Below are 14,220 nucleotides of genomic sequence, written 5' to 3'. Positions count from 1 at the left end.
TCATTCTTTGATTAATAAATTGTCTGTACCCACGTTGGGACAGGCCGTGGACTGTTTCCCTCCTTGCACTCTGAGGGTTTTAACCACGTCAAAAATACTGGTGTATTGATTTGAGATCTGGTTGTGAGCGGTGTCCTCTTGGTATTCTTTCTGAGGAACTTACCCTGTAAATTCCTACATGGTATCAGAGCTATTTGAGGGCCGCGTCCGTTGGTGATCCAAATCTGAAGCCGGTAGAACTGCATGCGGCTGTCGTTTCCTAGATCTGCTGTTTCTGACTGCTTTCGGGCCGAGAGGACTGCTCTGTTGCATTCGGAGCATCTGTTTCAGTGAGGAACCCCTTTCGTTTCACGCGAAAAGGTTTCCGGTAGCCCTAGCTGCGTCATTTTTCAGATCGGGAGGTATACAGTGTTTTTTTTGCAGTTTACTGTCATTTTCTCTCTGCTTATTTCGGTTTCGGTTTATTTAGCTTTTTTTTCCCGGATCTATACCTTTCATTTCTGCGTATGCTCTTTGCCCTGCGACTCTGTGCGATCTGGGCAAATCAGAAACAGAGAGAAAGGATTTTTCTCATGCGTATGCTCTTTTCCCTGCACCTTAGTGTGATCTCGGAAAATCAGAAACATTGAGGAAAATATTTAGTTTTTCGGCTAAAAGCTAACTTTGAGATTTTTTTTTAAAAATTTCTAGTTTTTTGGCTAAAGCTAACTTCGAGCCGTAAGGTTCGTTTTTTCTTTGGATATTCGTGTTGGGTTTTGTGTTTTGTGTTTTGTAGGGGAAAGGAGTCTTCCCAAGGCAAGCACGCAAATCGAGCCCCCCCCCCCCCCCCCCCCTCTCTCTCTCTCTCTCTCTCTCTCTCTCTCTCTCTCAAATATTTTGTATAGATCAATTGGTTCAAAGACCTTTTAAGAGAGTAGAGGTCTTGGGTTCAAGTCTCCATTTTGTGGGGGCGGATTTTTTCATTCCCGCACATTCGCGCACTTTGCCGGCAACGTCAACAATTTGTTTTTAAAAAGCCATAACTTCTTCATCCGGAAGCCTTTTTCAGAGCCGTTTTTTTTAAAACCGCCTATTTTTTCGAGATCTATCCATTGGACCACTTACTTTCAGCATCTTCAGCTTCAGTTGTTTTTCAAAAATGGAAAGTCCATGCCAAGTCATTCTTGACAGCACTAACTACTTCCAATGGGTAGCCTACATGGGAGATTTACTTAGAAGTAAAGGTCTCTTCAGAATAGCCACAGACCAAGAGAAGAAACCCAAAGATGAAGACAAGGCCGAAAAATGGGAAAATCGACAAGATCAAGCACGTGGCTTGATAGGAATGTCTGTTTCTCCTGATCTTAGATTCCACATTGCAGAAATTGAAACTCCTCATGAAGCATTAGAAAAACTTGCTAAAGTTTTTGGGATTAAAAATGAAATTAGATCCCATCAACTTGAAAATGAGCTGCTTACTTTGGATCCTAATAATTTTTCTTGCATTGAAGATTTCTTGTCAAAATTCAAGAACCTTAGATATCTCTTGGAAGGTGTTAAAGTTAAGAAAGATGATGGTAACCTTATTTATTCCATCCTCACTAAGTTAGGACCAGCCTACTCTGTATTTGTTTCCACTTTCCATTCTACCAGGGAAGCTTTCATTTGTCAAGGCAAAGACTACAAGCCCCCTTCCTTTGACTCCTTTTGTGATTCCTTAATAAGAGAACAAGAAAAACTCTTACACCTTGGTCTTCTTAATCTTGGAAACTCTTCCACAAAAGCGTTAGCCGCCCAGCAGTATCCAAATTCAAAGAATCCTAAGAAGTCTTATCCTCAAAGGAATGGTCCTAAACCAACTCAGCCTCAAGATGAAAGATCATTTCAGCAATATGATAAGCCCAATAAAAACAAATGGAAGAAGACTGATAGACATTGTAACTTTTGTAATCGAGATGGCCACTTAGAATCTAAATGCTTTAAGAAGATGGAAGCCTTGGAAGCCGCAATGAAGAAACATAACATCCATCTGGAGCCTACTTCAACTTCAACTTCCGGAACGGCATTTTCTGCATGTCATCGTCAATCATCTCAGTCTGGTTATGCATTAAATGTATCTTCTTCTTCTTCTCATTCTCATGAGTGGCTCATTGATTCTGGAGCCTCTTGTCACATGGCCAAAAACCAAGCCATGTTTTCTTCTTTAAATGATTGTAACACCAAAAATATATATGTTGGTGATGATAGATCTCTTAATGTTGTAGGGACTGGAACTGTTCATCTAGACAATGGTCAGTTCAATGATGTATTATGTGTTCCAAACTTATCCTGCAACCTTCTATCTGTCTATCAGATAACTCATTCAGGTGAAGGTAAAATCGTTGAATTTTCACCTCATGATGTTGTAATCAAGGATCTAAAAGATCCTAAACAGATTCTAGCTACTGGTCTTGCTGATGATTCCAAAAGGTTGTATAAGTTTCACAACTTTGGGTCATCCCATCTTCCCTCAGTATTTGTTGCTCATAATGATGAAGTGAGCAAACTTTGGCATGAGCGGTATGGTCACTTAAACTATCGCTCCCTTCAGCATCTATGTAAAGAAAACATGGTGACAGGTCTTCCTATGGTATCTTGCAAAGATGGTGTTTGTTCCGGATGTGTACTCGGAAAACATCATCGGGACAGTTTTGACAAACGTGCCTCTTGGCACGTCTCAGCCCCTTTACAGCTTGTGCACAGTGATTTATGTGGTCCTCTTCCTGTTGCTTCATTCTCTGGCTGCAAGTACTTCTTAACTTTCATTGATGATTTCTCTAGACGCACTTGGGTATACTTCTTAAAACTCAAGAGCGAAGTATTTACCACCTTTTTGGCCTTCAAAGCATTCGTTGAAAAACAATCCGGACATCAAATTCTTAAGCTAAGAACTGATAATGGTGGAGAATATGTTAAAAATGCATTCATCACCTTTTGCACCGAAAATGGAATTCAAATGCAACATACTGTTCCATACACTCCACAGCAAAATGGTGTAGCTGAAAGAAAAAATCGCACTTTAAAGGAAATGGCTAATTGTATGCTGCAATCTAAAGGACTCAGTCTTAGTTTTTGGGCCGAAGCAATTAATTGTGCAAATTATATAATCAATCGCACTCCTACTAAGGTTCTAGAGAATATCACTCCAGAAGAAGCTTGGAGTTCCATTAAACCAGATGTAAGTCACTTTCGTGTGTTTGGAAGTGAAGCATGGGCCCATATTCCAGATGAAAAGCATAAAGCCTTAGAACCTAAGAGTGAGAAATGTACTTTTGTTGGATATTCTGAAGATGTAAAAGGCTATAGACTTATTCCATTTAAGTCCAAAAATGTTATCATTAGAAGAGATGTAAAATTTGATGAAAATAAATCGGCCTGCGAGCCTAGTCCGGCGGATGTGCCACCTCTTCCCATCTCTTCTATCTTTGAGAACATTTCTTCTTCTGATGATGAAAGCGAGGATGATAATCCTTCCCCACCTTCTCAGGATCCTCAACTTCCAAGATGGGTCCGTGCTACTCGGGATGCAGCAGGTGATCTTGCCGGTGATCCTACAGATCAGCGACGTACACGTTCTCAGTTTGAAAGAGCCTCTTCTTTACTGGCTCAAGCTCCAGTGAATCATGATCCTGACACTTTTGCAGAAGCTTCAGGCCATCCACATTGGGAAACAGCTATGAATGAAGAATATCATTCATTGATGACAAATGATACATGGGATCTTGTTCCTCTACCAAAGGGACGCAAACTTGTTAGATGCAAATGGGTTTACAGAACCAAGTATGGACCAGATGGGAAAGTTGACAAACATAAAGCTCGTCTAGTTGCTAAGGGCTTTTCACAGGTTGAAGGCATTGACTACACTGAAACCTTCTCTCCAGTTGCCAAAATGAACTCTATCCGCCTTGTTCTTTCCCTTGCTGCCTCTTTAAAATGGGAAGTACATCAAATGGATGTTAAATCTGCCTTCTTGCATGGGGACTTGCAGGAAGAAATCTATATGGAACAACCCATTGGCTTCATACAAACAGACTCCAGCCTCGTTTGTCGCCTTAAGAAATCCCTTTATGGCCTCAAGCAAGCTCCTCGAGCTTGGTATGCCAAAATGGATAGCTTTCTTTTAGAATCTGGCTTTTCTAGGTGTCATTCTGACAATACTGTCTACACCAAGAAAGTGGGCAACTCTCTCATCATCCTTGTTCTTTATGTTGATGATCTTATTCTTACTGGTAGTGATCCCAACCTTATAAACCATGTGAAGTCCAGCCTTAAAAAGAAATTTGAAATGACAGACTTAGGACACTTACACTATTTTCTCGGTCTTCAAGTCTTGCAATCCCAAGAGGGTATTTTCCTTTCCCAGTCCAAGTATGCTTGTGATATTCTTCGTCATTTTCACATGGAAGACTGTAAGCCAGCCCCTTCTCCCTTTCAGTCTGGAGTCAAACTTTCAGTCTCTTGTACTTCTCCTGAAGTTGATGCTACCTTATACCGTCAACTTGTCGGAAAACTCTTGTATTTAACCCATACTCGTCCTGATCTTTCCTTTGTTGTTGGCCTTGTTGCTCGTTTTATGCAAAACCCCCGTGAAAGTCATTGGAAAGCAGCTAAAAGAATACTTCGTTATGTTCGAGGTACAATACAGTTTGGGATTCATTACAGTGCCAAAGCAGCTCCTCTGTTAGTTGGTTTCACTGATTCTGATTGGGCTGGTGACCTTGATGATCGGAAGTCTACTGCCGGTTATGTCTTCACTCTTGGTTCAGGACCTATTACATGGGCTTGTAAGAAACAGGCTGCCATTTCTCTTTCGTCAGCAGAAGCAGAGTATCGTGGTGCCGTGGAAGCTAGTAAGGAAGCCTTGTGGCTTCGTCAGATCCTATCAGAGTTTGGCTTTGAGCAGCAGCATCCAACCACACTTTGGTGTGATAATCAAAGTGCCATTCAGCTATGCAAAGATCCAGTCCAGCATCAGCGCAGCAAACACATTGAACTACACATGCACTTCATCAGAAAACTCATTCTTGACCATGTTCTTGAAGTGCAATATTGTCCAACGGATGATCAGGTTGCAGACATCTTCACAAAGGCTCTCACAGAGGCGAAGTTCACTAAACTTCGATATATGCTTGGAGTTCAGGAAGTTGTCACTAAGGGGGGATAGGCTCTAGTGCCTCCTTCCTTCTCCTATTGTGTCATATTTGTAAATCCTTCAATCCTATCCCAAGTTGTTCTTAAGGGGGGATGTTAGGATATTCCGACACATAGGATATAGTTAAGTTCAACTTGGTCTAGTATAGAGTTAGGTTAGAGTTAGGTAAAGTGTGTTTCTTTACCGTTGTACATTTTGTAACTTACAATCCGACGGTCACGATATGTAGTGATCCGACGGTTCACTCTCACCTCGGTATTACCGACACTTGATCCGTGGCTTGACACCCGATTGGTCCATGAGTTCTATTTAAAGCGCATGGAGGGTCATTGTTCGGGTAATCCGTGCATGAGAGAAGCTTATGTAAATTTTCATTCTTTGATTAATAAATTGTCTGTACCCACGTTGGGACAGGCCGTGGACTGTTTCCCTCCTTGCACTCTGAGGGTTTTAACCACGTCAAAAATACTGGTGTATTGATTTGAGATCTGGTTGTGAGCGGTGTCCTCTTGGTATTCTTTCTGAGGAACTTACCCTGTAAATTCCTACAAATAGTACCAATAATAAGACCAATATTTGAATACATACATAAAGTTCTATTTGACATTTCTTTATGGAAAAAACAAAAAAGTTTATAAGTTTTTTACCCTTGTACATTTAAATATGCAACCAACAATTTTTGAGATAACTTTATAATAAATTGGCATGATGTCAAGTTAAATTCATTGTGCAATGATTCTTAGTTTATAAGAAGCTAAAATGAAATAATAAAAGAGAAATAGAAAATGAAAATAAATTATGAAATTTAATATATTTTAATTAATATAATTTTTTATAAAATAATTATCTATCTATAAATATTCTAGTTTCTCTCTCAGGGTCAGTGCTGGCTTCGTCTACTCTCCGATTCGATCCCATCGATAAAGGGCACTCAGTATGAAGGAAGTGGCAGAGACAGCAACATACCAGGTTTTCATAAACTTCAGGGCGGTCGACACCAAGAACACCCTTGCGAGTCTCATCTACCATAGTCTAACAAGGCGTGGGTTGCGCGTCTTCTTCTATTGGGAACTTTGCACGGAAGATACTGCCTTCTCTGTTGTCCGAGGAGCTATTAGCAGTGCCTCTGTTCACGTTACAATTTTTTCTGAGCATTACGCTGAATCACGTTGGTGCTTGGATGAGTTGAGCTGGATTCTGAGATCATCTCATGACCGCACCATTCTACCCGTGTTTTCCAACGTCGAACCTGCAGAGCTTCGACAGATTGAGTGGGGAAGTTACGCCGAGGCCTTCAGAAACCACAAAGGCAGATTCACCATCGAAGAAGTGGAGGGATGGAAGAGGGCCCTCAGAGAAGCCGCAGACATTTCTGGTTTCGTCCTCAAAACGAATGAAAGGTGAATTCGGTACTATACTCATTTTGCATTTTTTTTTTTTTTCTTCTCTTCCTTCCCTCCCTCCCCTCTTCTTTCTTTCTTCTTTTCTCCTCCTCTTCTTCTTTTCTTTTCTGGTCTATAAAAAGTTTCTGATTCATCTAAAATGTTCTCACTTTCTTTTTTTTCTTCTCTTCCCTCCCTCCCTCCCCTCTTCTTTCTTTCTTCTTTTCTCCTCCTCTTCTTCTTTTCTTTTTTTGGTCTATAAAAAGTTTCTGATTCATCTAAAATATTCTTATTTTGCACAGTATCTTGTATGGAAATTTTAGTAAATATTTGATAAAATTTAGTAAGTATTTTTTAGAAATTTGGGTTATAGTTTTTACCATTGAAGATTTTAGGTGCCTTCGGATTTTTGATAGTGCTCAATATTGGAAATAGTAATTACTCATGACAATCTAGTAAGATCCAAGTCAAGTGATGCATGAAGAGATAAACTGAATTAAATACCTACAAATTTAGAGTGTGAATTAAGAAGAAATAAACTGAGTTAAATAAATCAGTACAGATTTAGAGTTTGATTTAACTAAATTAAATGTGAATCATATTTAGAAGAGTCTAAATTTAGTGTGTGCATGTTAAGTTATTTTGAATATGTGAGTAGTTAAAAAAAAAGGTTAAACACAACTCTTCTGTGTTAATTTATGTGTTATTTTTTGGGTGTCTTTCTTGTTCTGCCTTTTTAACAAATTAAAAATTTATATCAAAACCAAATTAAAGCCAGAATATCCTAGTGTGTTGCAGCCACAGATTGCAGAGCCATTAGAGAGAAAATTAGTTATTGCTTGTTGGAGGAGCCGTGAGCAGCCGCAGCTGTGGTCAACCCGCATCGTAAAAAAAAAGAGCGCGTCCTAGAGAGCCACGAGGGTCGTCCTACATAAGTCGCAGGCTATGTCGCTGCCACCACCTTTGATCCCCATTGTCCGTATAGACTGCCGCTGTTGTTGTGAGCAGTCTGTGAAAGCAACCCTTATCCCTATTGCAGATTCAAAAACTGTTGACATGGTTGTTCCGGCCCACCATCTCGACATTTACATTAATACTAGAATGAGCTAGCAAATTATTTATGATACCAATAATGGAATTAGTGAGCTACAATAAGTCTGTGGGTCCGGTTAAGCACAGGTAAATGGAATTTGCCATGAACTGTTGTGGGTCATCGATATCATGTCGTGGTAGGGTTGGGATGAAGGGCTCCTAGGGTTAGCGAGCGCTCTGAGAACACCTGCAACGGCGCCGACCACGCTTCCGCACAGCTCTATTGAACAGTAACAGACGCATACCGGCAGTGAGAAACTGCGCTGTACCAGGCCTGTAACATGGCTCATCCGTTGGGGGGGGCGTCAGGGCCCTCCCCGTCACATCTCGATCCGGAGCACGGGGTTGTCTTCGGAACTGTGGACAATGAGATTCTGCACACACGACATCATCCCAGCAAGGACACCATGGGCAACGAAAATGATGAAAAAGGGGAAAGCAAGGATCAGAATGATTCAGACGAGCCTGAAAAAAGGCCAAAGGTAACATCGTCCACTTGCAGACCAGTGGCTAAGGAGAGACCACGTATAGAGTTACCAGGAGAAAAAATAGAAGCAAGAATACAGTTTATGCAGGACCATGCCCTCATAGGGAAGTTCATCGGGTTTTGGCCCACGGAGAAAGCTCTATACGGATGGATAAAGGCGAAATGGAAACCGAAAGGGGATGTTACGCTTCAACTGGGACCAAAAGGTTTCTTCACGGCCATCTTCTACTGTCTGGAGGACAAGCACCGTATACTAGTGGGAGGCCCTTACTTCTTCAATGCAGCTGGGCTTTATCTGAGGGACTGGATCCCTAGATTCAACCCAGACAAAGAAGACCTAACCCTGGCACCTGTCTGGATCAGGTTATACTCCCTCCCAGCTGAATACTGGGAGGAGGACTCTCTTAAAAGGATAGGCGACGGAGTGGGAGAATACATCAGATCCTCCGATGAAACCAAGAGTAGTAAGTATGTTTCTTATGCCCGTATCTGTGTGTTTATTCGACTCAACGAAGCCCTTCCTGACTCTGTTACTCTCTCCCATTGGGATGAGGAGTATATCCAGCCTCTTGATTACGAACATGTACCTTTCAGATGTCGTAAATGCCACTCTCTCGGGCATTTATTCAGAGATTGTCCCCAAAATGCCCAATCCAATAAACCTAGCTCCTCAGACTCCCCTGCTCAGGATGGCTTCACAAAAGTCACCAGCAGAAGGCGCTCTCACAAAAAACCCCCCAATGGGTCTCAAACCCATGTCTCCAAAACCCATGGCCCAGTGACCAAGAACAGTTTTGACATTTTGGGTGATGACCCAGAGAATCCTTTGCATGATTCCACGGCCATGCCAAATATCCCGTCCTCCTCGTCCCCTCCTCCCAGATCTACCCCCCCTATTCCCCCCTCGAATGTCTCATCCCCACCCTCGCATCAGCGGAGAAGAACAGAATCCCCAGCCATCGGTAAAGTCATGGAAGACGAAGAGGAGAGGGAGCGCCCTCAGAACCCCGAAAACCCTGAGGGAGAAGGAGAACAGGTGCAAAAAATGGATGAGGAACCAGAAAGTTTCGATTTACATGGACTCGATATCATAGAGCTGGAGATAGCTTGTCAAAAACAAGCTTTTGACAAGATACCAGAATTCACACTCAACAAGCTCGAAATGGTCATCTCTCGAGCATACCACCAAAGTCAGCTGGGAATACAACCTGACAACCAATGGGATGGAAATCAGCACTTGAAGAATCCTAAGAAAAGAGGCAGGAAAACAGATCTGCAAAGAACAATAGAGATTGGTAAGATCCTGGTAGATTCAGGGAGATGTGCTCAGCTCACAAAGTACTTCAAACCCACCATCAATTGATGATGATGAAGCTAGTTTCATGGAATGTAAGAGGGCTCAATAGCCCCGGAAAACTTAGGATGATCAAACATATGATTAGAATGGAAAAACCACAGATGTGCTTTCTCCAAGAAACAAAATGCAACAGTGAAACGCTAGGAAGCATTCTCTCAAAAGCTTGGCACGGATGTAGGTCGGTTGCGGTTGATGCCTCAGGTGCCTCTGGAGGCTTGGCGATTGCTTGGAACCCGCAGGCAGTTTCCCTCTCAGATTTCCATGCCTCGCATCACCTCATCCAGGCTACGTTTCACATCTTGGGTACCAATGTCTACGGAAATCTGTCAAATGTTTACTTCCCTCAAGAACCAGGCAGCAAGATAGCGCTTCTTGACACAATAGAAGACCTCAGCAATAACAGAAAATACCCGCTTTGGATGATAGCAGGGGACTTCAACATGATAACGCAGGCGAATGACAAGTTAGGAGGTAGGAGTAGATTGGAGCCAGAAGACTCCCACTTCCGAAGCTTCATTCAATCCTCCTCTCTCATCGATATGCCTTTCTGCAACGGCAACTTCACATGGAATAATCGGAGATCAGGTAAACATCAAATCGCCTCAAAGCTGGACCGCTTCCTCCTCTCGGATAATGCAGTACACCTAGGAGGAGACTTCTCGGCAGCAATCCTTGCACACTCGGGTTCGGACCATTGGCCAATTGCCCTCCAATGGCAGCGGCCAGGTAACACACTCAAACGTCCTTTTCGTTTTGAAGGCTTCTGGCTTACACATCCCTCCTTCAAAGATTTTGTGAAATCCATCTGGAACGCCTTCATTCCCCCCGAAGGCTCTAAAATGTATCAATTTCAGCAAAAGCTTCGCTTTCTCAAAGACCACCTCAAACGCTGGAATAAGGATGTATTCGGCAACATCTTCCAGGATCAGCAGAAGCTCACTCAGGACCTGGAGACTCTTCATCAACAGGTCATCAAGGAAGGGCATACTGAAGCAAGCTTGGAACAGGAACGCCATCTTCACAGTCAGCTGGACAACAGAAGAAAGCAAGAGGAGATTTATTGGAAACAAAAGTCAAGGATTAGATGGTTAAAGGAGGGAGAGCGCAACACAAAATTCTTTCACAACACCACTGTGCAAAGAAGAATCTACAACAAAATCCCGTTTTTACAAAAATCGCCAGGAGAAAAAGTGGAAACGCATGAAGAGATTGAAGAGGTTCTCCTAAATCACTTCAAGCAGATTCACAAGGAGGGAATAGAAGACAGGAGGAGAGCCATCCATAAAATCACGGACAAAATACCAAAAATTATCTCAGAGGAACAAAACGAGCAACTCATGCGACCCATTCTACCACAAGAAGTAGATGATGCCATGAGGCAGCTAAAGGAAGGCAAAGCCCCAGGACCAGACGGCTTCTCCACTACTTTCTTTCACGCCTTCTGGGACATGATAAGGGAGGAGGTCTGGCAAATAGTGGAAGAATCTAGAGCAATGCGCTGGCTCTTGCCCGCTCTCAACGCCACTTTCATAGCGCTCATTCCCAAGGAGGAGGACTCCCTCACACCGGACAAATTCAGGCCCATTGCGCTCTGTAATGTTATCTACAAAGTTATTTCAAAAGTGATAGCTAACCGTCTGAAACCCCTCCTCCCCGGGCTCATCTCCCCGGAACAGTCAGGATATGTGGAAGGGCGGAATATTATGGATGGCATTCTTCTTTCTCACGAAATTATTCACTCCCTCAAGCACTCAAAGCAATCAGGTATGCTTCTCAAACTCGATCTATCCAAGGCATTTGACAAATTAGATTGGAATTACATACAGGAGATGCTAAAAGCCTTTGGTTTCTGTGCTCCCTGGATTCGATGGATTATGAATATGATCACCTCAGCCCACTTCTCCATTCTAGTCAATGGCTTCCCCTCACACCCCTTCAACCCTTCTCGAGGCATTCGCCAAGGCGATCCCCTATCCCCCTTCCTTTTCGTTTTAATGGCGGAAGGATTAGGAAGGCTCATCAAGCATGCTCTCCACTCGCATCAGATTAAAGGCATCTCAATTCATAATTCCCCAGCCAATTCACATCATCAGTTTGTGGACGACACAATGCTTTTTGGATACCCCTCGGTACAAGAAGCCCGTCGCCTCAAATCCCTCCTTCAAACCTTCTCGGAAGCCTCTGGAATGTGTATTAATAATGCCAAATCTCAAATTTTCTTCTTCCACACTCCTCCATCTGTCAAATCGGCTGTATCCCGAATCTTAGGATTCCCCGGGGCTACTCTGCCCACCAAATATTTAGGTGCCCCCCTCTCGGTTTCTGCTCTCAAACTTCCAGCTTGGCGATTCCTGCTAGAGAAGATGGAAAATCGGCTCTCTCAATGGACGTATAGATCCCTCAACTTGGCTGGACGTATTGTCCTTATTAAATCTGTTTTGCAGGCCATGCCTCTGTACTTATTCTCCATTTTGGCAGCGCCTAAATGGGTGCTAAAAAGTATAAGAAATCTACAACGTAATTTTCTCTGGAGCAGCGCAGCCACTAATCGCAAATGGGCATTAGTCAAATGGTCAACAGCATGTCTGCCCAAGGAAAAGGGGGGAATAGGATTGAGGGACCCTGAATACAGCAATTCCATAATGAACGCCAAGATATGGTGGCAATGGATCACTTGCCCAGAAAAGCCTTGGGGGAAAGTGTGGACAACCAAATACGCAGAAGACCGGCCTCAAGAGGAGCTCATTCGCTTTGTCCCCACTATAAAGGGTTCTACTATATGGAACGCGGCTAAACAGCATTATCAGCTCATTCAAAAGCACAGCTTTTGGGAAATCAGAAATGGTCGCACAGCTCGTTTTTGGACCGATGCTTGGAACCAGCAGCCCAAACTTCAAGACAATCTTCACTCGGATATCATCCCTGATGAACCAAACCAACTGCACAAAACGGTTCATCAGTTTTGGTTAACCGAATTGGAGCACAACTTTCGAAAATGGAAGGGAAGTGACCGGATCCTCCAACACATAGGCACTCAAAGGCAAGAGGAGCTCACCAATGAACTTAATAAAAGAAGAATAAGAAATGATGACGGTAGTGATATCCTTAGATGGGGTTACTTGCCAAAAGGGGCTTACTCCACCTCAGAAGCTTACAGATTGCTGAATAACTTCCCCTCTCCCCCTGACCCGTTGTGGAGCAAAATCTGGAAATTGGGACCTTGGCCAAAGATTGCATACTTCCTGTGGTTGGTAAGCCATAAAAAAATTCTCACTTGGGATAAGCTCCGGAAACGGCGTTACAGTGGCCCTTCAATATGTATGAATTGTGCACAGGATGAAGAAACTCTCAACCACCTCCTGGATACTTGTCATTTCGCCAAAAGTATATGGGACAAGGCCAGCTTCCGATGCCAAAAAAGATGCATGGGAGAAAATGATATAGTCAACTCTTTAAGACTCTGGCCAATGCAACCCTTCGAATGCCAAATCCTCAACCACCTTTGGTGCATTATACCGGGCATAGTTCTCTGGAACATATGGAAGGAACGCAACCAGCGAATCTTCAGGGATAAACACTCACCATTAGAAGTAACCTGGAGAAGAATTCACAAGAACATTCAGGAAACTATGGCTCTTCAAAATTGGTCCAAGGAAGACTTCCCATCCACTGAGGTTGAGCGTATCATATTAGGCAACTGGCAGCTACAACTCTCCCCCAACTCTGTCCTCAGCAACTCTCCCTCCCAATCCATAAGGAACGACTGCCAATGGAAAGCTCCCCCCAAAAACACCTTCAAAATTAACTTCGATGGGGCCTCCAAAGGCAACCCAGGGGAGGCAGGATATGGTGGTCTCATTCGAGATTCTTCAGGCCAAGCCATCAGGATCTATTATGGAAATCTAGGGTGGGACACCAACAATTCTGCAGAGCTGGAAGGTCTACTGCAAGGATTGATGCAAGCAGAGACCCTCAATATTCAATCCTTGATCGTCGAAGGGGACTCCCAGATCCTGATCAACTTAGCTACCAGGTTACAGAACGGCTCAAATGCGAGAAGTGTAGCGCCAAGCTGGAGGCTGGAGGCAAGAATGAATGAGGTAGCGCAGCGTATCAACAATTTTAGAGCCATCTCCTTCACTCATACTAAAAGGGAGGGCAACAAAGTTGCGGATCTCCTGGCCAACATAGGAACTGAAACGAGGAAACCGCTCCTTTCAGGGGATATAAGCATCTTAACTAACAATCAGCAATTACAGGAATATCAAAACCTCATCTTTGCAGAGGCTCAGTCCCCGGATGCGGGTGAAGAGGTGGTAGATGGCATGGTGCCACATGCCAAGAGGACGATGCCACGTGAAGAGGACGAAGGCTTTAATACCATAAGCCTCCGCTCCAAAACACCTTAATGCGCATTAATGCTGGCTGACGGCGAGGGAGAAGCGCATTCATGGCGCTCTGGTTCCGAGGGAAGGCCGCGGAGGTTAAGGATGGAGCAAGAATGTTGCAGCGACATTCTTGGCGAGTTCTGGTTCTGCAGACGAGTGAGAACATTCTCTGCACTTGGACGCTTCTGGAGATTTGGCATTTGTTTTGTAGAGCGGACATTCTGGGCAGCTTCTCTGTTCATATGGCAAGAACTAGAGAAAGACAGCCATGTCGAAGAGGGCCTGGTCGTGGGGCACCTTCTCGCCCTCAAGCAGTGGCAGAAGGGTATCACCAGTGCTGTTGC

At 43.5% G+C, this 14,220-nt stretch overlaps 1 protein-coding gene across 1 annotated transcript; it reads left to right on the top strand.

Moving 5' to 3' along the window:
- The first annotated feature begins 6,106 nt into the window (after positions 1-6,106).
- On the top strand, positions 6,107-6,574 carry LOC149244062 (toll/interleukin-1 receptor-like protein). Its single transcript, XM_089371400.1, has one exon. It carries the CDS (start codon positions 6,107-6,109, stop codon positions 6,572-6,574), a length of 468 nt encoding a protein of 155 aa, XP_089227526.1.
- Positions 6,575-14,220: the final 7,646 nt, after the last annotated feature.

Source organism: Pinus tabuliformis, chromosome 8 (genome assembly GCF_031772625.1).
Source record: "Pinus tabuliformis cultivar Carrire ecotype Pingquan chromosome 8, CPIR1, whole genome shotgun sequence".
Taxonomy (NCBI): domain Eukaryota; kingdom Viridiplantae; phylum Streptophyta; class Pinopsida; order Pinales; family Pinaceae; genus Pinus; species Pinus tabuliformis.
Note: the sequence above shows the minus strand (reverse complement) of the source record. Positions and strands in the feature narration are given on the sequence as shown.

Coding starts and splice junctions, on each gene's coding strand:
- LOC149244062 (XM_089371400.1), top strand. CDS start 6,107: ATGAAGGAAGTGGCAGAGACAGCAACATACCAGGTTTTCATAAACTTC.